At 42.7% G+C, this 26,351-nt stretch overlaps 2 protein-coding genes across 5 annotated transcripts in view; both read right to left on the bottom strand.

Moving 5' to 3' along the window:
* Positions 1-10,546, bottom strand: part of Kpna1 (karyopherin subunit alpha 1) — a 56,126-nt gene extending 45,580 nt beyond the window's left edge. Inside the window, exon 1 of the mRNA XM_085832447.1 lies at positions 10,346-10,546. The gene's annotated coding sequence lies outside the window, so the exon portion shown is untranslated. The remainder of the gene's footprint in view (positions 1-10,345) is intronic.
* A 10,061-nt stretch (positions 10,547-20,607) lies between these two features.
* Positions 20,608-26,351, bottom strand: part of Parp9 (poly(ADP-ribose) polymerase family member 9) — a 36,690-nt gene continuing 30,946 nt past the window's right edge. For 2 of the 4 annotated variants that reach the window (XM_021184752.3, XM_029470443.2), the window contains exon 11: positions 20,608-21,654. In XM_021184752.3, coding sequence (XP_021040411.1) covers positions 21,260-21,654 — 395 coding nt within the window. In that variant the 3' untranslated portion in view covers positions 20,608-21,259. The remainder of the gene's footprint in view (positions 21,655-26,351) is intronic. The other 2 variants (XM_021184753.2, XM_085832406.1) reach the window with 2 other exon arrangements.

Below are 26,351 nucleotides of genomic sequence, written 5' to 3'. Positions count from 1 at the left end.
GAGTTACATATGAACCCTAAGAAGTATGAAGCATATATAGACTTCTAAAGAGTTGTAGGTTCCTAATAATGCTGAGTGTAGAGAACTATGAAGCTGAACACCTGCAAATGCAGAACAAACAAGATGATTAATACTACCCACCAATCAGGGAGTTTCACAAGGCCTTCAGGTACCTCTTAAGATACAGAAGCTAAAAACTAGGCTGCCAATTGGAAGACACTGAAATCATCAGACTGTTTTACCTGTTCTCTCAAGATAGTCAATCAAGCAATCCTCCTAACCCCTGCAGATACTCTCAGCGTAAAGAAACTAAACTACAAAGTCCAAAACACTGCTTTTCAGTGCAAGCTGAATAAGAATAAGCCACATCCACAAAGCTTCAAATTTGGTTTTGGCACTACATTCTAAAGTGAACAGATGGGAAGTCTCAGTAGAGAAATACAAGAATGGAAACATAAGAAATAAGAGAACAAAAGAAAATGTTATCACACACTCACATGCATACACGCACACACAACCCATAATTAATATTCTCAAAAGGGGATTGGAGAGTTTCCCCAGTGGTTAAGAGCACTTGCTGCTCTTACCCAGGACCTGACTTCAGTTCCCAGCACTCATGTCAGACAGTTCTCGACTTCTAACTGCAGCTACAGGAGCTCCAACATTCTCTTCTGGCCTCTGAGGGCATTCACACACATGTGTGCTCGCGCTCTCTCTCTCTCTCTCTCTCTCTCTCTCTCTCTCACACACACACACACACACACTGGGTTTTTTTTTTTTTAAATCTTAAAGATTAAATACCAAGAACAAAACTAACAGAAAGATGACATACATCTTTTTTGAGTTTAAACTCAACAGACCATTAAAATACAATGTCTTCATCTCTGAATGGTGCTACAACATGCCTGCAATCCCATTTGCTGGGGGGGACAGGGGAAGGCAAAAATCAATCCCTAGTTTGAGGCCAGTCTGGGTTAAATGTCTCAACAACAAATCTCACATCCACAAATCAGAAGGCAATCAAGGAGCAGCCAGAAACAAAAGGCACAATTACAAACAAAACTAAATGGGTGACAAGCTGCTCAAATTCATCAGCTGTAGGCATTTTCTTCATTAGTGATTAATGTGGGGTAGAGGAAACTCCTAGGTTGTTGGTCCTGTGTTCTGTAAGCAGGCTGAGCAAGCCATGAGGAGCAAGGCAGTAAGCAGCACCCTCCATGGCCTCTGCATCATCAGTTCCTGTCTCCAGGTTCCAGCCATGCGTGAATTCCTGTCCTTCCTTCAATGAACTGTGATATGGACATGTAAGCTAAATAACTGCTTTCTTCCTTTTGGTCATGGTGTTTCATCACTGCAATATTAACCATAGCTAGAACAAATGGCAAATGCTCTTAACGTCTTTGCCATCTCTCCAGTGCCTGCTGCAATGCTTTACTAAACATATAAAATCTTCTGCTTTTACAGAAAACATAATTTATTTTAGAAAACAAAGACTTGTAATATTTTTGTGTAGTGCATCCTGAGCAGATATTAAGACAATGTATCTCTGCACTGTATTAGAAGTGCTTGATTTTTAAATTTGCTATGTAAGTCAAAAAGAAAAATTCTTCACCTTGAATTTTGGCTTGGTAGGATCAGGACAGAATTTCCAAGCACTTCTGAAGAAACTATCAGCATAATGCTACCATTTTGCACTAGGTATTAACATGAATAATAGTCTCCACACTATTAATTATAAAATCAAAATATCAATCAAGCCGGCATGGTGGTGCACGCCTTTAATCCCAGCACTCAGGAGGCAGAGGCAAGTGGATTTCTGAGTTTGAGGCCAGCCTGGTCTACAGAGTGAGTTCCAGGACAGCCAGGGCTATACAGAGAAACCCTGTCTCGAAAAACCAAAAAGAAAAAAAAAAAAAAAATGCTTAAGATGTTCTACACCTTACAACATCAAACATTCGGCCAAGATTTAATATTTCATATAAAAATAAACAAACAACAGACTCATACAAATTTGCTTTAGTATTTAATAAATGGCAAAAGTATATTTATGTCAAAGAATCATTTTAAAATAATTTCTGGGGGCTGGAGAGATGGCTCAGTGGTTAAGAGCACTGACTGATCTTCCAGAGGTCCTGAGTTCAATTCTAAGCAAACCACAAGATGGCCCACAACGTAATGAGATCTGATGCCCTCTTCTGGTGCATCTGAAGACAGCTACAGTGTACTCATATACATAAAATGAATAAATCTTTAGAAAAAAATAAATAATTTCTTTATGATTTATTATTAGAAAATGCCTGATCTGTCTTCCTATTTGTATTATACCTACATACTTTGACTGCAAAAAAATTTCTTGGGCAGGCCAGGCGTGGTGGCTCACACCTTTGATCCCAGCACTTGGGAGGTAGAGGCAGGCGGATTTCTGAGTTTGAGGCCAGCCTGGTCTACAAAGTGAGTTCCAGGACAGCCAGGGCTACACAGAGAAACCCTGTCTCGAAAAACAAACAAAAAATTTCTTGAGCAAAAATGGTCTCTACTGGAGAAAGTTATACATATACACCTTGATATATATTTTACAACTGTGACTATTCACAGCTGAACCACAATGAGTACTATGATTCCACAATGCTACAGCCAAGAATAAAAGTGGGGCTCAGGAATTCAAGACAGATAATTTAAAGTGTCCTGTATAATCTGGCATGTCAAAGTTGAGATGCAATCAACTTTAAAATTCTTCTTACCTAAGGGACGAGAAATAATAAATTTTCCAAACCTCGGAGGTAAGATAAATTTCCAGTTTTTAAGGGTCCATAAAATGCTTTTTTAAAAAAAGATTTATGTAAACATGTGGATGTTTTGTCTGCATAGACATTTGCACACAAGAAGATGTATCAGATCTTAAAGACTGCATTGACTGAGCTGTGAGCCACTATATGGGCGCTGGGAATTAAACTCAGGACCTCTGGAAGAACAGCCAATATTCTTAATCACTAAACCACCTCTCCAGCCCTGGAATGCTCTTTTAAAAAAAAAGAAAAGAAAAAAGTGGAGGGAAGGGACTGATGAAAACATAACTCAGTTCTTGTCTACCATGTTGGGGTTCCACCAAAAAAAACTTCAGGCCGGGCAGTGGTGGCACACGCCTTTAATCCCAGCACTTGGGAGGCAGAGGCAGGCAGATTTCTGAGTTCAAGGCCAGCCTGGTCTAAAAAGTGAGTTCCAGGACAGCCAGGGCTACACAGAGAAACCCTGTCTCAAAAAAGCCAAAAACAAAACAACAAAAAAAAAAAAAAAAAAAAAAACTTCAGGTGCTGGAAAGACAGCACAGGGATTTGGAACCCTGATTGCTCTTCTAGAGGAACTGGGATCAATTCTCAGTACCCTCTTCAGATGGATCACAACTCTCTGTAACTCTAGTTCCAGAGAATGTGACTCCCTCTTCTAGCCTCTAGGGGTACCAGGTACTACAGACATGCACATAGACAAAGCACCCATACACATAAAAATAATAAAATTGAAAAGACACTGGAGAGATGGCTCAATGATTAAGAGCATTTGACTGCTATTGTAAAGGTCCCGTGTTCAATTCTTAGCAACCATATGGTGGCTCACAACCATATGTGATCTGATGCCCTCTTCTGGCTGAGATGAAGCTACAGCACTCATATACTAGTATACATAAAATATGAATAAATAATTTTAAAAACAAACAAAAAATTGACACACACACAGAGTGTATGAAATGTCAAAGGTTAAAAGTAGTATCCTAAAAGTTTTGGGACATTTGAGAAAAGGGGGAAACTAAACCTCAAAACTGGGTGGTTGGGGAGATATTTTCAAGCATGAAAACTTGAACTTGGATCTTTAGCACTCAGGTAAAGGCCAGATATGAAACACAAATCTGTAAGCCCAGGGCTGAGGTAGAGTGATTCTGTCCCAATGTTTGGCTCCTGGTTCAGCAAGAGACGCTACCTTTAAATACGATTGAGGGCTGGGGGCAGTTAAGAATGTGCTCTTGCAAAGGGCACAAGTTCAGTTCCCAGCATCCATGTACAACATTGCACAACTGCCTGAGACTCCTTTGACAAGGACTGCAAAGTCTCAGGAAACTACCACCTGTTCTCACATGCAAATACCTATAAAGACACATACATAATTAAAAAAAAAAAAAAGTGGGCTGCAGAGATGGCTCAGTGGCTAACAGCAGCACTGCTCTTCCAGAGGTCCTGAGTTCAATTCCCAGCAACCACATGATGGCTCACAACCATCTGTAATAGGATCAGATGCCCTCTTCTGGTGTGTCTGAAGAGAGCAACAGCATACACATATACATTAAATCTTTTATTAAAAATTATTTAATAACATATTCCAAAGAAATTAATAAAAAAAGAAAAAACAGGGAGAAAACATAAGGATGACATACAGAAGAAACATCCCAAGACAACAATGTGAACATAGACAAAAACCACCAATCCAGACTGGGTTAAAAGAATAAAGGAGCGAGCCGGGCGTGGTGGCACACGCCTTTAATCCCAGCACTCGGGAGGCAGAGGCAGGCGGATTTCTGAGTTCGAGGCCAGCCTGGTCTACAAAGTGAGCTCCAGGACAGCCAGGGCTATACAGAGAAACCCTGTCTCGAAAAACCAAAAAAAAAAAAAAAAAAAAAAAAAAAAAAAAAAAAAAGAATAAAGGAGCAACGATTTTTTGGAGCACACCTCTAGTCCCAACACTTGGAAATGAGAGGCAGAGAACTTGAGTTCCAGGACAGCCTGGGCTTAATAGTGAGACCACCTACCTCAAAAAGCTAAAAACAAAGGATAATGACTCTAAGAAAGAGCTCAAGAAATGAAGCCACTCTACACCCCAAAACATACTAACTCCTATCAACTGGTTAGTGGCAAGAAATTATTTCATAGTTAGTCTATATGGTTTGACTGTACTTACAGTTGTATTAACAGATCCTATGATAACTACATTGGCAAGGGAGGGGCAGTGTAAGCTTAGGTGAAGCTGGTAATGTAACACCACGGAATATTTTTTTCTGAGGAAAAATCAACACTAAAACTATTCAAGCAAGAAATAATCCAGAGTCTGGCATGGATACAGACACCTTTAGTCCCAGCGCTTGGGAGACAGAGGCAGGTAAGCAGATTTCTGAGTTGGAGGCCAGCCTGGTCTACAAAGTAAGTTCCAGGACAGCCAGGACTACACCTGTCTCAAAAAAAGAAAAAGAGGGGAGGGGAGGGGAGGGGAGGGAAGCCAGGCTTGGTGATGTACATCCTTGAGCGAGCCCAGCACTCTAGGTTACAAAGGCAGGTGGATCCAGGTCTGTGACTATGAGGCCAGCCTGATCTACATAGCAAGTTCCAGGCAGCTAGGACTACAAAATAAGACCATTAAAGATAATTAATAATAACAACAACAATTATAATAGCAGCAATAGGGGTTAGGGCTATAACTCAGTGGTAGCTTATGTGCCTAAGCATGCCTAAAGACATTCATTTAAGCCCCAGAAATAAAAGAAAAAAAGAGAAGGGGGTGAAAGGAACAATAAAATAAAACTAGGCAACACTTAACAGAAAAAAATAGCACATAAAAGTAGAGACTGGAAGGGGGGCTAGTTTTTTCTTGTTATCCTATTTTAAAATTGAGGTAAATTTAATGGTCATAAAATAAGGAACTTAAGACAATCTCTTAGCTGTAAATAAACTCGGCCTCTAGTCTATTATAGTGTAAAGACTGAACTGCTGATAAAGCCAAGCTTTAAAGATTGGTATAAACATATTACAAACAGCTTCGACTTGAATCTTGGCCCACCACTTACTGTGAAGTGGGACAAGTTACCTAATCAGACAGTAAGACAATCTCCTTCTCAGAGTGATTTTGCAAGGATAACTGAAAAACATCTGATGTACACAAGGTTGACCCAGAATGAATTTTACTACTTTCTGTGAGTCTATTTCTCAGGGAGAAGCCCTCATTCTGACCCCAAGCTGTCTTGTTGGTCACAAAGCATAAGAGACATGGACAACTCAGCACATATCCTTATTCATGCTGGAAAACTATTCATGATGAGCAAGCAGACTTATCTTTGTATATGAAGGGCAGCATTATTCTTGTCATATGAAGAGGATTATCCCCATTATCCACATTCTGGATTATTGCCAGCTCTCAAAAATTATTCCAATTAGTCTACAACATTGGGGCAGAATAAGTTTTTCTTTTTTTTTTTCATCAGTCCTCATTTCCACATTTTCAGTGGACAACTTCACAATCCTAACACAAGTCCTATCTGTACTGCATCAAGGGAAGAGAAAAAAATCAGCTCAATTCAGCTAGATGAATTGTCACAGCCAATGTTTTTTTTTTGTTTATTACACCTAAATTCACAAGCCCCACAAAGTACAAAGATAACAAAACAAAAACAAGAATATTAAAGGATTATTTTTATCAGTAAGTCAGTTGCTGAACCAAAAAAGGTCTTACTTTTGGTTTGATTTATGTAAGCCAAGTGGGCCTACTTTGTGCAGAGGATAACTCCGAACTTCTGATTTCCTATCTCCTTCCCAAATGCTAGAGCTAATCCTGGGGATGAAAAGCTATAATCCTACTCTCCATTCATGGGAAAGATAAAATGATAAAATAATTGAAAGCAACAAAATATCTCAGAAAAATGACTACTGGTATAAAACAATTTTTGACACAGTAGAAACTGAAGAAAATTACAAATAATGAACGCACTGAGCCTACCAGTCAACACAGAAACAATACTGCTTACAAAAAAACAGTCTAATACAAGAGATCCTGCATTTAAGGGAGAGGGGAGAGAAGAGGCAATGACTGGAGGGGGTAGCTCAATAAACAGACTTCGCTGCTCTTCCAGAGGGCCCAAATTTGATCCCCAGAATTCATGTTGGACAGCTGACAATTGCTTATAATTCCAGCTCCATGGGATCCAACACAACCCTCTTCAGGCCACCTCCACAGGAAACCCCACACATGCAGCATACACTTATATGCACATAATTATTTTTTAAAAGAGAAAGCCAAGGCTGGGAAGATTTCTCAGTGGGTAAGAGCTCTTGCTGGCAAAGGATAAAGATACGAGTTTCACTCCCAATACCCAAATTAAAAAAATAGGGGTATGGATATACATGATGTAAATCCAGTATTGGGGAGCAGAGATATGCAGACCTCTGCTCAACTGCCTGACAGCCAGCTTAGCTGACAAGCCACAAGCTTCAGATTCAAGAGGCCCTTTCTCAAAGCAAGCAGGAAAGATTAATACAGGAAGATGCCCAAAGTCCTTCTCCAACTTCCACATTCACAGAGATGAGCACAGGAACCTGGACAGTTGTATGCTTGCAACCCTCATGTATATACCCCACATACACATACACACAAAAAGAGCCTACCACTAGAAACAAAGTTTTTTATTTTGGTTTTGGTTTTTTGTGGTTCCCTTTGGTATGTGTCATGTCTAGTTAAAGATGTATAACATTTCATGACAACATCCAAAAAGCACATAATGCAAGGACTGGAGAAATCATCCTGCAGCAAAGAACTAACCTAGTATGTATAAGACCAAGAAATGGATCCCTGGCACCACAAAAATAAAAACAGCATAACTGCCTGGCAGAGGAGGACACACCTTTAATGTCAACACTTGAGTTCCAAGACTGCCAAGTCTACATAAAGAGACCCGATCACAAAAAAAAGTATAACCCAAGTGTTTGATTTAAGGTAATATCTTTATTCTCTTTACTTGACCGTAGTAGGTTTTCTAGGTCTGATTTTGTAGACCTTTTGGGAGGGTTAACTACAGGCCTCTGGCATGCTATACTCCTGCCCTGTTATAGGTTTTGCTTTCTTGTTTTGTGACAGGGTCAAGTTCTAGGCTAGCCTCAAAACTCAGGATCTTCTGGCCTCTGTCTGTGCTAGGATTATAGGAACTAGCTACTATCTCTTACAATGCATTTTTCGAGACAGGATTTCTCTGTATAACCCTGGTTGTCCTGGAACTCACTTTGCAGACCAGGCTGGCCTCGAACTCAGAAATCCGCCTGCCTCTCAAGTGCTGGGACTAAAGGCGTGTACCACCACGCTGGGCTTTACACTGCATTTTTATCAGCAAATATTTTTTTCCCTAGAACAAATTATACTGTCTTCTTCTAGGGTTCTGGACTAGAAGGATGGTTCAGCGGTAAGAGCACTTGCTGTTCTTACAGAAGACAGGTTAGGTTCCCGGTACCCAAACTCAAACCACCTTCAACTCCACTTTTAGAGACCCTAACACTCTCGTGTGGCCTCTACGAGCACCAGGCACCATCATGACGCACTTACAAACATTCAGGCAAACATTCACACACTTAAAAAGGAAATAAAATATTTATGAGAAACAAGCTATTTTTTTAATATTTATTTGTTAATATACATAAGTACACTGTAGCTGACTTCAGACACACCAGAAAAGCACCGGTGTCAGACCTCATTATGGGTGGTTGTGAGCCACCATGTAGTTGCTGACATTTGAACTCAAGACCTTTGGAAGAGCAGTCAGTGCTCTTACCCACTGACCCATCTCACCAGCCCAAAACAAGCTATTTTTAAAACTAATACTGTGTTCTTCCGTGCTTTCATTTATGCTAGGAAAAGCTAATATCTGCTTCAAAGTTGCTGTAAATTTGCTTTTACTTCTTTACTTCTGCTCAGGCCTCCATCTTAAAATTGTATATCACATAAACAATAATCCGCCAAGAATAAGTTATTTCAGCAACACTAAAAAGCTAAACCATTCTCAAGTTCCTTTCAAAATTTAGATCTTTCAGCCTTTAAAATGGAGAAAGGAGGTCAGGTGTGACAACACACGTCTTTAATTTTAGAATTCCAAGAGCAGAGGCAGGTGGATCTCTGAGTTCAGTGGCAGCCTGGTCTATATAAGAATTCCAGAGCTATGTAATGAGACCCTATCTATAAGTAAGTATATAAATAAGTAAATGTTGTACACATCATGAATACAAATTTATACAAACACCCGCACGCGCAGGCATGCTGTAACCCCAAACACTTGAGAGGCTGAGGCAGGAGTGTTTTGAGTTCAAGACAACCAATGTAATGCTAGGCCAGCCATGACTAAATAGTGAGATTTGTCTCAAAAACAAACACAAAAGGCAACCTACAGGCAAGAAGGTGGGGACTAGTTAGTACCTACTTTGTCATCTAGACTGATCGCAATTTTGTGTAGTTTCTGTGTGACTCTGAAATCCTGCCACCCGGAAGGCAAGGGCAGGATAAGAAGCTCAAAGCCAGCCTACCAAACAAAACCCATCCTCAAAAAAAAAAAAAAAAACAGGCTGGGCAGTGGTGGCGCACGCCTTTAATCCCAGCACTTGGGAGGCAGAGGCAGGTGAATTTGAGTTCCAGGACAGCCTGGTCTACAGAGTGAGATCCAGGAGGACAGCCAGGGCTACACAGAGAAACCCTGTCTCCGAAAAAAAAAAAAAAAAAAAAGGAGGAGGAGGAAGGTGTTTGAGGGAAAAGGCCAGATGATAGTGTTAAATATCTCAAAAGCATTTCTCGGTGGCTGATTCTTACAGTAATTTGCCAAACCGAAGTTTAAGCCTTAAAATCAATTCATGTGAAACTTTTCATTGAAAAGTGGTTTGGAAACAGCTGCATTCAACCCACACATTCTTTCTTGCCGACGTCCCTGATCCCAGTCACCCTCCAGTTTTCTGCTCCCAATGCGAGCCTCAGCTAAGGCTTGGCGGTTTCCCTCGCATTGCCGGCTCACACAGCCGACCAAGTTGTCATTGCTATAATTACCACACCCCCGTCAGCAGCTCCAGGCCCGCGTAGTTATGACATCTGTAAACTGCAAGCCTCCCGTCTCCACCCCCACCTCCCTCCAAACACCGGCCCCGGTGGTAACCTGCCAACTCCCCGATCGGCCCCGCACGCCTCGGCCTCAGCCACCGCACTCCGCGCCGCCCGCCCCCGCCCTCAAGCTAGCGTGCCGCGCAGACTCCGCGCCGCCGCCCGGCGCCCCGCAGTCCCCGACGCCGCTTCCACCGCCGCGCCGCGCCGCGCCGCCCCGCCCCGACCGGCGTTCCTCACGGCGAGCACCAGCGTTCCCCACCCCCACCCCGCTCCGCCGCCGCGCGGCCGTTAGGACCGCCGGGCCCGTGACGCACGGGAGCGACGCGAGGGTCGGGTCCCCGGCGCGCCGCAGCCAGCTCCGGCTTCCGCCCGCGTCCGCCTTCGCCCCGGGGCCTCCCTCGGGTCCGCGGAGGGGGACCCAGAGCCGCCGGCCGAGGGGGAGGGGCCGCGAGGTGCCCCCACTTACCGGCTCCAGGCGACCGGTCCCGGTGCCACTACGAAGAGGGAGACGCTCGCTCTTGGCCCGCCCGCTGCGCCTCTTCTGCGCACAACCTTGACCAGCCGGCGCGCACCACGGCGGCGCTCACCAGGCCTCGCTCTCCGCTGCCGCGCACAGAGCCGCGAGACCCAGCTCAGCCGGCGTGCGCACTGCGCCTGCGTGCGGGGGCCGGCCGGAGCGCCTGCGTGCGCTTCTCCGCCGCTTGCCGCAGGGGCTGCCGGGAAGCGGAGTCTCCGAGCGTGGACGCTCTAGACTAGCAACGGCCAGGGAAAAGGCGGCGGCCAGGGCGTGGGTTTCTGCGGACCAGGTTGCCAGTCAGTAAAAGCGCAAACACGTAGAAGTTATGTAAACAAACTTGCCCTTACTAAGCTCTTCCAGAATGAACGGATTCCCCCTCACATCAATATAGCTTCCCTCTCACATGGTAGGTACCTCACAGCCGAGCATGCTTATTGGATGAATGATGGCATGGTTGGAGGCTGAGGGAGTATTACAAAGTACGTCAGTGTCTCACGTTCAAAGAATTCACATGCAACCCGTTTGCAGGAACCTTCTGGGTATTCTCTTCAGTTCTCACCCATTTTACCCGGCAATTTATTAGTATCATACAACATTAAATTGCTTTTTGAGCCTAGCATGACTGTAACGCACGCCTGTATTTTCAGCTCTAGGAAGTCTGAGGCAGGAGAATGGCGAATTCTAGACCAGCATTACTACGTAGAAAGACCCCTATTTCAATAACGGCAGTTTTCAGCGAAAATATTTGCGTTGATATGAGAAGGCGCGCTAAAACAAAATATTTAGGGAAATGACTTAACCGTTACATGATAGAATTTTTTTTTTTCTTTCTGGGGAGTAGAGCGGTGGCTTCAAAGGAACACTTTAAGACAGCAAGCAGAGGTCACAGGAAAATCACACTCACAGGACACGGTTTAACAAGTCAGTTTAAAAGGAATACTGAGGAGCACCGGACATGAATCAATACATCTATAAAAGTAATACAGGGGGAGAAAAAGGACTACATGGGCTAAATCCTAGGGAATGCTGTGTTTATTTCTCTTGGACTCTGTGTTGGCTTTAGTAAACTTGACACAAACTAGAGTCAGCTGGGAAGAGGGGACCCTCGACTGAAAAACTGCTCCCATCAGATTGGCCTGAAGGCTCCTCGGTGGGGTGTTTTCCTGATTCACGATTAATGTGAGACTCACTATAGGCGGTGCCACCTATGGGCTGTATAGGATAACAAGCTGAGAGTAAGCCAGTGACCAAATTCCTCCATGATCTGCTTCAATTACTGCCTCCAGGTTCCTGCCTTGAATTCCAGTCCTGGCTTCCCTTAAAGATGCACTGTAAGCTGAAATGCCTGCCCCCAAGTTATTTTGGTTAGTTTTATCATAGCAACTGAAAGCAAACTGGAACAACTTTCTCATTCCCTCAGTCCTTCTCTCCCTTTCTTCTCACTTTCTCCCTTCTGTGTCAGTATCATCTTCTCCACTAAGAGTGTGTGCTTGTTACATAAAAGCTGAATTTGAGCAAAGCAGCTTGGGAGAAAGAAAGTGTTCTATCAGAGAGACTTAGGGGTTAGTGTTGCCAATTTGACCCAAGCTAGAGTCCTCTGGAAAGAGGGGTCCTCAATTGAGAAAATGCTTCCAGGAGATACAGTTGTAAGGAATTTTCTTAATTAGTGATTGATAGGGAAGGGCTCAGCCCATTGTGGATGGTACTGTCACTGGGCTGGTGGTTCTGGATTCTATAAGAAAGAAGTGTACTAAGCCAGAAGGAGCAACCCAGTAAGCAGCATCCCTCCATGGCCTCTGTATCAACCCCGCTGGAGTTGTCCTGGCTTCCTTCAATGACTGACTACAATGTGGAAATATAAGCCAAATCCTTTCTTCCCCAATTTGATTTTTCTTTTCATCACATTGTTTCATTGGCACTATAAAAACCCTAAGACAGGCAAGTATGCCTGACCATAGCTGAGTTGATGTCTGATCATTATATTCTGCTGGGGAGGTAAGACTCATTCAACCTTGTGGAGGTTGGTTATTCCCTAATCCACCCTTACTCCCAAGTAGATACAGTCCTTGAGAGTCCTAACCAAAAGTCACACGTACCCTCTAGGTCTCTTCTCTTTGGCAAGGCCTCCTCAGCCCCATGAGGCAGATAAAACCTTGATGAGTGTCTTGGCCATTGCTTTTACAATCCTCAGTCACTGACTGCTTGGGAAAGCAACGACAAGTGTGGGGCTCTCTTCTGTGTCTTGCACTACCTCAGTACCTCTTCGTTACGTTTTTTGGTAGTGGAAGGGTTGATCCACCTCCACTACAGTAGACCACAGCTGCATAATGCCTTTACACAGAAACATAATGCCTGTACACATGTCTGGTCTTTTATGTTTCTCTGTTTTTTATTTTGAGAAGTACAAAAAGTAACAGTATTTTTACTATTGTTGCGCTCGTCCAGCAAGAAAAAAACGCAACACGGTCGGATTCTTCTCAACAGCCTTTTTTATTTTAGGAACACCTCCATGCTACGGGGGACCCCCGGAAACCCCGGGAGGACTGCTTATATACACCCCAGCACTGGGGAGAGCTATGTGTCCTCCTGGGATTGGTCAGTCTGTCGGCACTTTGATTCGTATGCACCCGCTTGGGAGGGGTTGGCGCCAGATTCGGGCAAGCGCCTGCGCAATGACGTTGTTTACAGCGCCGGTGTACCGGAGGCCAGCGCCATCTTTTAGGCATGCGGCTGCCTGCATGCTATTATGAATATTCTCGTATATATATACTGTGTAGAAGGAAAATGTCTTACCTTAGCACATTGCATCATTTTATAGGACATTGCATCATGTTTAAGAGTCTCTTGCCTGTGTGTGTATGTATGTACGGCATATGTGTGAATGCCTGGTACCTGCAGAAATCAGAAGAAGGTACCAGATCTCCTGGAACTGCAATTGCAGACAGTTGTGAACTGTCATGTGGTTAGTGAGAGGCAAACCAAGGTCCTTAGCAAGAGCAGCAAGTGCCCTTAACCACTGAGACATCTCTCCAGCCCCAGGACACTGTGTCTTTAATGTTACTAGATATGACAGGCAGAAGTCTTAAGGTAACACTCCTCCGACCCAGGCACTGCTGTGATCTCTGATTCTTGGTGCTGCTCTGTATAATCCCCACCTGTATTAGTCATGGTTCTCTAGAGTCACAGAATTTACAGATAGTCTCTATATAGTAAGGGAATTTGTTATGACTTACAATCTGTAGTCCAACTCCCCAACAATGGTCACCTGTGAATGGGACGTCCAAGAATCTAGTAGTTGCTCAGTCCCACAAGGCTAGTAGACTCCAACAGATGTGCTGGCAAGTAAATGCAAGCAGGCAGAGAGAGAATCTTCCTTCTTCCAATGTAGGTCTCCAGCAGGTGTGGCCCAGATTAAAGGTGTGCACCATCATGACTGGATCTGGGACTTGTTTTATCCCAGGCTGACCTTGAACTCAGAGATCTTCTTGCCTTAGTCTCCTAGGATTCATAGCCACTATACCTCAAGATCTCCATGCCAAGATCCAGGTCAGAAACTTGTATCTCCCAGCCTCAAGATCTGGATCACAGGTGAGCCTTCCAATTCTGGATTGTAGTTCATTCCAGATATAGTCAAGTTAAAAACCAGAAATAGCCATTACATCACCCCTTGAATATCTATAGGACCCCTTACTAGCCAACAGACTAGACTAAAAGATGATAGAAGGCCTCTGGTGATGACATTTCATTTAGTAGTGTTTTGTGTTTATGAAACTAAAAATTCATGCTAGCCTTAAGTTGTCATATTGTCACTTGCCTATAGAAGGCCACCTGGTAGGGCCTGCTGATGGCCTCTAGACCTGAATAAAGCTAGCATTCAGTAAGAATCTAGAGCCTGCAATCACATAATCACAAGAAATGAATTCTGCTAATAGCCTGGGTGAGCTTGAAAGCAGAATCTTCCTGACTTGAGCCTTCACTAGAGAAACGTGTACTTTATTGCTGCTTTATAGATCCTGAGCAGAGGATCCAGGTAAACTGTGGATACCCTCTGTGAATAGGTTTTAATAGATATGTCCTTCTACCCCTCCTATCCCTCTCATAGGCTCACATGTTTGAATGCTTGGCTCATGGGGAGTGTATTAGCCAGGGTTCTCTAGAGTCACAGAACTTATAAGCAGTCTCTATATAGTAAAGGAGTTTATTGATGACTTACAGTTTGCAGTCCAACTCCCAACAATGGTCAGTAGCAGCTGTGAATGGAAGTCCAAGAATCTGGCAGTTGCTCAGTCCCACACGGCAAGCAGGTGAAGGAGAGATAGACTTCCTTCTTCCAATGTCCTTATGTAGGTCTCCAGCAGAAGGTGTGGCCCAGATTAAAGGTGTGTGCCACCACACCTTTAATCCCAGATGACCTTGAACTCAGAGATCTCCCTGTCTTAATCTTCTGGAATCCATAGCCACTATGCCTCAAGATCCAGGTCAGAAACTTCTATCTCCTAGCCTCCAATTAGGATCACTGGTGAGCCTTCCAATTCTGGATTGTAGTTCATTCCAGATATAGTCAAGTTGACAACCAGGAATAGCCACTACAGAGAGTATCACTATTAGGAGATATGGCCTTGTTGGAGTAGGTGTGGCCTTGTTGAAGGAAGTGTAACTGTAGGTGTACACTCTTAGGTCTCCTGTGCTTAGGTCTCCTCAGCACTTCCCACTGAGGAATTCCAGTCTCCTGGTTGCAAGATGTTTCTCCAGGACCCTGCTGGCCTGCATGCTGCAATGCTCCCTGCCAAGATAATTGATTAAACCTCTGACACTGTAAGCCAGCCTCAATTAAATGTTTCCTTTTATAGGGGTTGCTTTGGTCATGGTGTCTCTTCACAGCAATAAAACCCTAAGACACCCTCCCAGCCAAAAGAAACTCCAACATAACCAATGGGTGTTAAACCACTATGTTTGTTTGTTCATTACACAGAAATCACAAACTAATACACCGAGTATTGCTGGGTTATTTCACCATGATAAAGCCTACAAGCAGTGTATAGATTGTTTTCCATACACGCTTGTGAACATTTGGAACATAATGTGTATACACACTTATCTCGCAGCTCATCATCTTTGTAAACTTTATTTCCTATATGTTACTACTTTTTATCATTCTCTCTCTCTCTTTTTTTTTTTTTTTGTCTTTCTTCTATGAAAATTAAAACCCAACTGACCACTATTTTTAAAAACAACAAGAAAACTTCAGGTTGAGAGTAGAAGATAGCTTGGTCAGGAAAGTACCGGCCACTAGACTCTGAGGACCTGAGTTCAATCCCAACATCCAAGCAAAAAGCTAGGTATGTTGATTTGGGCTTTTAATCCCAGCTCTGGGGAGACAGAGCCAGGAGCATCCCTGGGGCCTGCTGGTCAGCCATCCTGGATGAATGGCCTAGTCAGCATGCCCCAGATCTTGGGGAGAAACTTCCTCTCAAAAACAAAACAAAAAACCAAGGTGGACAGTTCCTGAGGAACCACACATAAGGCTGCCCACAGAAATGCACGTACTTTGACGTGGGGGCACACACCTTTAATACCAGCACTCTTAGAGATAGAAGCAGGAAGATAAGATCTATGGCCTACATCCGTAAGTTCCTGTCTCAAAACCACTGCAAGTTGAGCTGGGAAAAAACCCGCCAACCTAACAGATATCGAAATAAAAGACAGAGCTGGGCAGCGCACGCCTTTAATCCCAGCACTTGGGAGGCAGAGACAGGTGGATCTCTGAGTTCGAGGCCAGCCTGGTCTACAGAGTGAGTTCCAGGACAGCCAAGGCTACACAATCCTGTCCCCCCCCCCAAAAAAAAAGAGAGAGAGAGAGAGAGAGAGAGAGAGAGAGAGAGAGAGAGAGAGAAAGAAAGAAAGAAAGAAAGAAAGAAAGAAAGAAAGAAAGAAAGAAAGAAAGAAAGAAAGAAAGACAGTACAAATGTGGATTTATGTTATTACTCAAACATAAATATAGAAATAGACATTTTAATTAATAACTAATACATTAATTAATTAAAGGCATGCAGTGGCAGTACAAGCCTTTAATTTCAGCACTCAGGAGACAGAGGCAGAACTGAGTTCCAGTATAGCCAGGGCTATATAGGAGAAATCCTATCTTAAAACAAAACAAAACAAAACAATGACAAAAAGAAAAAAGAAAGAAAGAAATTTACTTGGAATTATATAATCTACTATATTTCCTGTTTGTTACATACATCCTGATACTAAAAACAACATAGCAACAGGCCTAGTTAAAAATGGCAGCTAGTGGCCAGACAGTGGTGGCTCACGCCTTTAATCCCAGAATTTGGGAGGCAGAGGCAGGTGGATTTTGTTTCTTTCTTTTTTTTTTCTTTTTTCAAGACAGGGTTTTTCTGTGTAGCCCTGGCTGTCCTGGAACTCACTCTGTAGACCAGGCTGGCCTCAAACTCAGAAATCCAGAAATCCATCTGCCTCTGCTGGGATTAAAGGTGTGTGCTACCATGCACAGCTGGCAGGTGGATTTTTGAGTTCCAGGGCTACACAGAGAAACCCCGACTCAAAAAAAAAAAAAAAACAAAAACAAAAACAAAAAAAAAACAAAAACAAAAAAAAGGCAGTAAGTACAGGAATTAAGTAACAGATATAATAAAAGTGTGGCTATATTTTATAGTGCTTCTATCCCTTTGCTTCAGCAACTTATTTTAATTCTTGGTTGTCCATTTAAACTTTAAGATTTATTTATTTATTTATTATATTATATGTAAGTACACTGTAGCTGTCTTCAGACACTCCAGAAGAGGGAATCAGATCATGTGGTTGCTGGGATTTGAACTCAGAACCTTTGGAAGAGCAGGCGGTGCTCTTATCCACTGATCCATCTCACCCGCCCTCTATATTCTTTTGCACACTAGTTTTTATGCAGTGGTGCTGGGGAATCAAGCCCAGGGCTTCACACATAACCAACTAAGCTCAGCCTCTTAGTCTGTACTTTAAAGAATATAAATATAAGAATATAAGCACAAAGCCGGGTGTGGTGGCACACGCCTTTAATCCCAGCACTCGGGAGGCGGAGGCAGGCGGATTTCTGAGTTCGAGGCCAGCCTGGTCTACAAAGTGAGTTCCAGGACAGCCAGGGCTATACAGAGAAACCCTGTCTCGAAAAACCAAAAAAAAAAAAAAAAAAAAGAATATAAGCACAATAGAAGAACTAATTAAATACATAGTTTCTGTATTAAATTTAAAAAATGATGTATTTCTGTCCTGAGAAGGTTGAGTTTTTTATTCTGTTTCCTTTTTCATTAACTGCCTGGAGCCTTCAAGGGATCTCTCTCTCTCTCTCTCTCTCTCTCTCTCTCACTCTCTCATATGTAATGCTAAAGCTGAATACAGTCAAATATGACATTTTGACTTGCAGCTCTGCTTTTTTGCCTGCATAGCAGTGGTTCCTATAGTCACTGCAAAGTAATGACATCAAGCTAAGTTTGCTCTCAAATAGTACACAAACATAGAGTCTTGAAGGTTTTATTCACTGACAAAGCAGGTTAGGAGCTTCTTTAAAGGCATTCTGATGCCGTTGTATTTCACCGTAAGTTAAACATCTTTTCTAGGGCTAGGATATTGTCAGGGGTAGAGTGCTTACCTAGCATGCCGAAGACCGTAGGTTCAGTCCCTAGGACCACAAAATAATAATAATACCCACCATACATAAAACCTCTTTCCATGAAGAAAATTGTTAAGCACAGATGTGATCTGAAGTTGCAAACTTGGAGTTAAATTTTAAATAGGTTTAAGTAAAGAAACTTAGGAAGTACACTTTACCTTGCTTGCCTTTTTCTAATGGCTTTTTATTTTTATTTTTACCATAACACTTTTTTTATTAGATACTTTATTTACACTTCAAATGTTATTCCCTTTCCTGGTTTCCCCTCCAAAAACCTCTCTATCCCCTCTCTCCTCCCCTTGCTCACCACCCCACCCACTCCCACTTCCTGGCTCTGGCATTCCCCTCTACTGGGGCATAGAACCTTCACAGGACCAAGGGCCTCTCCTCCCATTGATGACTGACTAGGCCATCCTCTGCTACATATGCAGCTATCTAATGAGTTTTTAAGATATATTTATTTTATATATGTGAGTACACTGTCTTCAGACCAGAAGAGAGCAGCAGATCCCATTACAGATGGTTGTGAACCACCATGTGGTTGCTGGGAATTGAACTCAGAACCTCTGGAAGAACAGTCAGTGCTCCTAACCACTGAGCCACCTCTCCAGCCCATCTGAGGACTTTTTTTTTTTAAGTGTAGATCTAATCCTATTTCCAAAATATTAATTAATCCTTCCCCACGGCGTTTCACTACAGTAACCCTGAACAGCTCAGTTAGCCCACTACCTTCTGTGTTCCACATGGCTTCTTCACAGACGACCTGTCCTCTCATTCTCAGCTCAGTCAACACATGCAGCCGCACTGTCCTGACAACCGCTCGCCCTTTGGCTGTTCTTTTTTATTACTATTTGTCTTAGTTAGGGTTTCATTGCTGTGAAGAGATGCGTGACCAAGGCAACTCTTACAAAGGCAAACATTTAATTGGGACTGGCTTACATTTTCAAAGGTTTAACCCATCATCACCATGGTGGGGAGCATGGCATCCTGCATGCAGACTTGGTGCTGGAGGAGCCAAGAGTTCTACATGTACATCAGAAGGCAGCCAGGAGGAGAATCCCTTCCACACTGGGCAGAGCTTGAGCATAGGAGCTCAAAGCTTACCCCCACAGAGATGCACTTCCTCCCAGACCACACCTCCTAATAGTGTCACTCCCTGTGGGTCAAGCATTCAAACCATGAGTCTGTGGAGGCCAAACCTATTCAAACCACCACACTATTACATTTACTTTTATTGGAAGAGGGTTGTGGGAGTTGTGTGGAAGTCATACAACTTGAAGGAATCAGTTCAGTTCCCTCTTTGAACCATGTGAACCCCAGGGGCTTGGCAGCAAGTGACTTTACCTACCTAGCCATCTCACCAGCAGCCCCACCCACATTTTTTGTTTAATGTGTATGTGCTAGAGATTGAACCTACAGTTACGCACAGGAGAGGCAAGCACTCTATCACTGAGTACATCTCTAGCCATACTGCAATATAGTCTGTTTGGGGGAAAGCCAAGGAAACAAAACAAAACAAAACAAAAAAACAAAAACAAAAAAACAAAAAACAGCTGTGTTCTGCAAACAGACTCAGAACTCCATAAGCAGTAAATCTGAGATTTCTAGATACCTAGAAGTGGTTGGCTTAGGAGTATTACAGGCTCTCAATGGTCCATTGTCTTGGCCCTGTGGAGTTCCTTACCTTGTGTGGATGGACTCAGCTATGGCAGACCCAGAATGGGACCTCTCAAGCCAAGGACCCGGGTGGGAGGCCCTTCGAGTCAATAGTATGAAGCCCAGATTTTAGGACAGTAGTACCATAGAGTAGAATAAGCAGGTTTCTTACAAGGAGAGTACAGCTTAAGGTAGGAGCAGAAAGGAAGTTCTTTTTTTTTTTTTTTAAGATTTATTTATTATTATATCTAAGTACACTGTAGCTGTCTTCAGATGTATCAGAAGAGGGCGTCAGATCTCACTACGGATGGTTGTGAGCCACCATGTGGTTGCTGAGATTTGAACTCAGGACCTCTGGAAGAGCAGTCAGTGCTCTTAACCGCTGAGCCATCTCTCCGGCCCGGGAAGGTTCTTATGAGGAGTTGAAGACTGAACAGTGAGAGGTCAGAGGTTTAGAATGACAGATAAATATAAATGTGGCAGTAGGCAATATATAGATGGTAAGATCAGCCTCTCTATTACAAATAGCACCTTAAAGTCAAATTCAGGCGCAGCGGGTGGATTCAGCCTTTCTCTTTTGGATTTATTCCATATAAGCGCTATCCTCTGCCTACGACGCGTTCTAGCTCTGCTCCCCCTTACCTTCTGGTCTCTGTTCCTTCTGAAACTTCTTCCGAGTCCTTGATGCGTTTGTCCTGCTCTCACCTGTAATCCTCCTTTAACTGTATCTATTCATATTGGTTCCTGTGTCCACATCTGCCTTTCTGATTATTCAGGATAAAATGTTTTGGAGATATTTGCCTTGCTTAGCATCCAGAAAGTGACTGAAGCACATGTAGGAACCAATCCTTAAGTTGGCGAGTTAATCCTTAAGCCACATAGTGGTTGAATGGCATTGGATTTTTGTTTGTTGTGGGGAGGGTGGGTGTTTTGTTATTCCATGACAGGGTTTCTATGTTTAGCCTTGGCTGTCCTGGAACTCCCTCTGCAGACCAGCCTGGCCTTAAACTCAGAGATCTCTCCTGTCTCTGTCTCTCAAGTTCCGGGACTAAAGGTGTGCCCCACCATACCCAGCATCGAGTGGCATTGTTTGATATGACTAAACTCTTGATGTCCCTTGAGTTTGCATCATTCCATTTCACACATTCACGATTCACAGCCAGTTACTCAGACAAAGGTGATTTATTTGGATATCCAAAGCACTTTATAAAATTATATAGAAAACCTGAAATCATCCTGTTGTCCTAGTTTGTGCTATCATTTTAGAAAATAACAGGCTTGAGAAAAATATCCTTGTTCTATATAAAGTATTCTTGCTGTCACCTATAGGAAAGGAGATGAAAGATGTCAAATAGAAAGACAGTGAGGAAGTTTTAGCTGGCATCTGCCCAGTCAAGCCCAGAGGTAAAGACGAAGGCACTATGATGCTAGTGTGTGGTCGGTGCCTTTAGTGACCCCATCATTCTGAACAGGTAACCTGTTATTTATCATTTTGTCAGTTCTCTCAACCCCTTCTGCTTGTTAAAATGATGTAGACCCTAAACAGAGCTGCTATTTGAGACCCATTCCCAGGACTGCATCGAAGAGACCATTCCTGGTCCTGATGAGTAGCCCTGTGACCATATCTGATGCTGTGAGAATGTCCTATCCTGTGTGCAAGTCCACAAGTACAGGGGCATGGCCTGCATGCCATTAAATACAACAATGGTTTCAGGGCTGGAAACATTGTCAACTACGCTGTCATTGACATCTAAGGCCCCAGGACTCAATGGTGGAGGGATGATATTTGAGGAATTACCCTGACAAAAGGACCCTGTGAGTACTTCCGCCTCAAACACATAGATTAGCTTGTCTGTGCTCGAGGTTTTCTTGACCTTGTCTGCTAGTTTTTTGAGGCCCTTGGTGAAATATATGCCGGCTCCATAAACTGGGTCTGAAAGAGAAAAAAAAATATGTTCTGGTAGATGATATCTATTTGGGTGCTAATATGTATCCTCTCTCTAGACATTCACACAATTGATGTCTTCCACCCTAAGTAGCTCCTCTGGGGCAATATCACTGATACCATCGACAACAGTTTTTATGTTGGAACATACAATTAGAATTTACAGAGAAGTAGCTGGCTTTCAAAGCAATTTCACATTGATTAGATTCAATTAACCTGTAATTTGGGTAATATTTTCATTTAAAGCATGAAAATCTAGATTCGGAGAAATTATGATTCAAGTCAATATTAACCAGGCAGTTGGCATCAGTAAGGAAATGTGTTTTTCTTAGAACATTGGCAGGCTACACAAGCTACAAATAGGTCTATCTATCTCTCCAGCTACTGAGACTACAGCCTTTAAATAGCACCCAGTAAGAACAGGCGGCACTAGGACAGGAGGATAGTTGAGTTTGAGGCCAGCCTGTGCTACAAAGGCAGCATGAAAATCAAAAAGTTGGAGTGGGCAAGAAGGCAGAGTCCTGGACATTGTAAGAGAAACAATGGAAATGGTTTTGGTTTGTTCAAGAAGAGTAACCTTTGTTTAGGAGAACATAGTCCTTATATCCCTTGCAAGGTATCCTAGTCTCTTACTGTGGCCTGGTACAATGTAACACCCACTAAGTATCCTCCATTGCTTTGAACTATGTTTATACCTATTATAGTATACCAGAAAAGTAGCCCTTCTTCTTAATGCAGCTTAGTGACATGTATTAACACCACAGGGCCATGGCTCAGTCCTCAGCAGTGAAAACATCATGTAGAGGGGACACACTAAGGCCTCTCTGAAGAGCTACTGTCATTCCTTCTTTCTATCCCTTCTATACTGAACCAAAAACTGCCTTAGTCTGGAGCAGCACTGGGAATCAGAAATGCAATATAAGCTACATGAGACAATTCAATAGTTTTATAGTAGCTACACTAAAAAAATAAAATAAAATAAAAATAAGGAGCCAGGCACAGTGGTGCACACCTTTAAGCCTAGCACTCAGGAGGCAGAGGCAGGCAGATCTCTTGTGAGTCCCAGGCCAGCCTGGTCTACAAATTGTGGAGAGCCTTTGAGGGGCCACTTGGCAGGAATCTGACATTGGCCAAGGACAAGGGCTTGAGGCAGGAATCTAACATTAGGATGTGACAAGGAAGTAAATTTAGGCAGGGATCTGATTTCAGAGTGGAACAAAGAAGTAGGTTTCAAGCATGAATATGACTTTGGACTAGGACAGGAAAATAGGCTCAGATATCTTGGTCATCCTGATAAGCCTTAGAAACAGCAACGGGAGTGAAGATGGGACTTTGTTTATTGTCTTGCTTGTTCCTTGACTATTTGTGTTTATTGTCATGCTTGTTCCTCATTGTACTACTGGCCCTTAATAATCACATATAATTAAAATGGTATAATATCTTAATATCTGTCACAAATAATATAAAATATCTTGGCGTGACTCTAACTAAGGAAGTGAAAGATCTGTATAATAAAAATTTCAAGTCTCTGAAGAAAGAAATTATAGAAGATCTCAGAAGATGGAAAGATCTCCCATGCTCATGGATTGGCAGGATCAACATTGTAAAAATGGCTATCTTGCCAAAAGCAATCTACAGATTCAATGCAATCCCCATCAAAATTCCAAATCAATTCTTCAACGAATTAGAAAGTGCAATCTGCAAATTCATCTGGAATAACAAAAAACCTAGGATAGCAAAAACTCTTCTCAAGGATAAAAGAACCTCTGGTGGAATCACCATGCCGGACCTAAAGCTCTACTACAGAGCAATTGTGATAAAAACTGCATGGTACTGGTATAGTGACAGACAAATAGACCAATGGAATAGAATTGAAGACCCAGAAATGAACCCACACACCTATGGTCACTTGATCTTCGACAAGGGAGCTAAAAACATCCAGTGGAAGAAAGACAGCATTTTCAACAAATGGTGCTGGCACAACTGGTTGTTAACATGTAGAAGAATGCGAATCGATCCATTCCTATCTCCTTGTACTAAGGTCAAGTCTAAGTGGATCAAGGAACTTCACATAAAACCAGAGACACTGAAACTTATAGAGGAGAAAGTGGGGAAAAGCCTTGAAGATATGGGCACAGGGGAAAAATTCCTGAATAGAACAGTAATGGCTTGTGCTGTAAGATCGAGAATTGACAAGTGGGACCTCATGAAACTACAAAGCTTCTGCAAGGCTAAAGACACCATCAATAAGACAAAAAAACCACCAACAGATTGGGAAAGGATCTTCACCTATCCTAAATCAGATAAGGGACTAATATCCAATATATATAAAGAACTCAAGAAGGTGGACTCCAGAAAGTCAAATAACCCCATTAAAAAATGGGGCTCAGAACTGAACAAAGAATTCTCACCTGAGGAATACCGAATGGCAGAGAAACACCTGAAAAAATGTTCAACATCCTTAATCATCAGGGAAATGCAAATCAAAACAACCCTGAGATTCCACCTCACACCAGTCAGAATGGCTAAGATCAAAAATTCAGGTGACAGCAGATGCTGGCGAGGATGTGGAGAAAGAGGAACACTCCTCCATTGTTGGTGGGATTGCAAGCTTGTACAACCACTCTGGAAATCAGTCTGGCGGTTCCTCAGAAAATTGGACATAGTACTACCGGAGGATCCAGCAATACCTCTCCTGGGCATATATCCAGAAGATGTCCCAACCGGTAAAAAGGACACATGCTCCACTATGTTCATAGCAGCCCTATTTATAATAGCCAGAAGCTGGAAAGAACCCAGATGTCCCTCAACAGAGGAATGGATACAGAAATTATGGTACATTTACACAATGGAGTACTACTCAGCTATTAAAAAGAATGAATTTATGAAATTCCTAGCCAAATGGATGGACCTGGAGGGCATCATCTTGAGTGAAGTAACACAATCACAAAAGAACTCACACAATATGTATTCACTGATAAGTGGATATTAGCCCAAAACTTAGGATACCCAAGATATAAGATACAATTTGATAAACGCATGAAACTCAAGAAGAATGAAGACCAAAGTGTGGACACTGTGCACCTTCTTAGAATTGGGAACAAAACACCCAGGGAAGGAGTTACAGAGACAAAGTTCGTAGCTGTGATGAATGGATGGACCATTTAGAGACTGCTGTATCCAGGGATCCGTCCCATAATCAGCTTCTAAACGCTGACACCATTGCATACACTAGTAAGATTTTGCTGAAAGGACCCAAATATCTCTTGTGAGACGATGCCGGGGCCTAGCAAACACAGGAGTGGATGTTCACAGTCAGCTATTGGATGTATCACAGGGCTCCCAATGGAGAAGCTAGAGAAAGTACCCAAGGAGCTAAAGGGATCTGCAACCCTATTGTTGGAACAACATGATGTACTAACCAGAACCCCGGAGCTCTTGTCTCTAGCTGCATATGTATCGAAAGATGGCCTAGTCGGCCATCAATGGAAAGAGAGGCCCATTGGACTTGCAAACTTTATATGCCCCAATATAGGGGAATGCCAGGGCCAAAAGAATGGGAATGGGTGGGTAGGGAAGTGGGGGGCGCTATGGGGGACTTTTGGGATAGCATTGGAAATGTAATTGAGGAAAATATGTAATAAAAATATTAAAAATCAAAAAAAAAAAAAGGATCAGGCCTGGAAAATGAATTGTTTCCAAAAATAAAGTCTTTTTGGTGAAAGTAAAAATAAAAAAAAATAAAAAAAAAAATCTTAATATCTAATTATCAGTATAACAGTTCACTAGGGAGGGGGCTGGGGAGATGGCTCAGAGGTTATAAGCCCTTGTTTTTCGGAGGGCCCAGGTTCAGTTCCAAGCACCATACATATCTCCAGTTCCAGGGATCTTCTGATCTCCACCGGGCACATGTGTAGTGTGATGCACATACAGCCATGCAAAAAAAGACAACTGCACATAAATTAAATCCTTTAAAAAGTTGTATACTATAAAAATTTTCACTAAGGAGATACTTTATGGTTAGTGTAGGTTTTGAAATCCAGTATTTTGTTTTATTATTTTATTTGTTTGTTTGTTTTTGGTTTTTTGAGACAGGGTTTCTCTGTAGCCCTGGCTGTCCTGGAACTCACTCTGTAGACCAGGCTGGCCTCGAACTCAGAAATCCACCTGCCTCTGCCTCCCACATGCTGGGATCAAAGGCGTGCGCCACCACGCCTGGCTTTTTAATTTTTTTTAATTTTTATTTTTTATTTTTTATTGGTTTTTCGAGACAGGGTTTCTCTGTATAGCCCTGGCTGTCCTGGAACTCACTTTGTAGACCAGGCTGGCCTCGAACTCAGAAATCCACCTGCCTCTACCTCTGCCTCCCGAGTGCTGGGATTAAAGGTATGCTCCACCACGCCCGGCCGGGTATCTATTTTATTTATATTTACAATACACTTCAATTCGGATTCGCCACATCCTGTGTTCAGTAGCCATGGGTTGCTGGAAGCTGCCACACTGAACAGAACATAATAAATGGCTATGGTGATATTTCTGTTCTGAAAGCATCACTAAGAGATCTCCCTGAAATGTAAACACAGAAGAGACAGTGCCAAAATAATAGTAGTCGGAGATTAAAAGTAAATAAAAGTTTCACTGCAAGAGCTTCCTTTTGAATATTGGCTCAAGGGCAAAAGAGATAA

This window comes from Mus caroli, unplaced genomic scaffold, assembly GCF_978045245.1.
Source record: "Mus caroli unplaced genomic scaffold, Mus_caroli_1 scaffold_17, whole genome shotgun sequence".
Classification (NCBI taxonomy): domain Eukaryota; kingdom Metazoa; phylum Chordata; class Mammalia; order Rodentia; family Muridae; genus Mus; species Mus caroli.
This window is presented reverse-complemented; position numbering and strand designations above follow the sequence as displayed.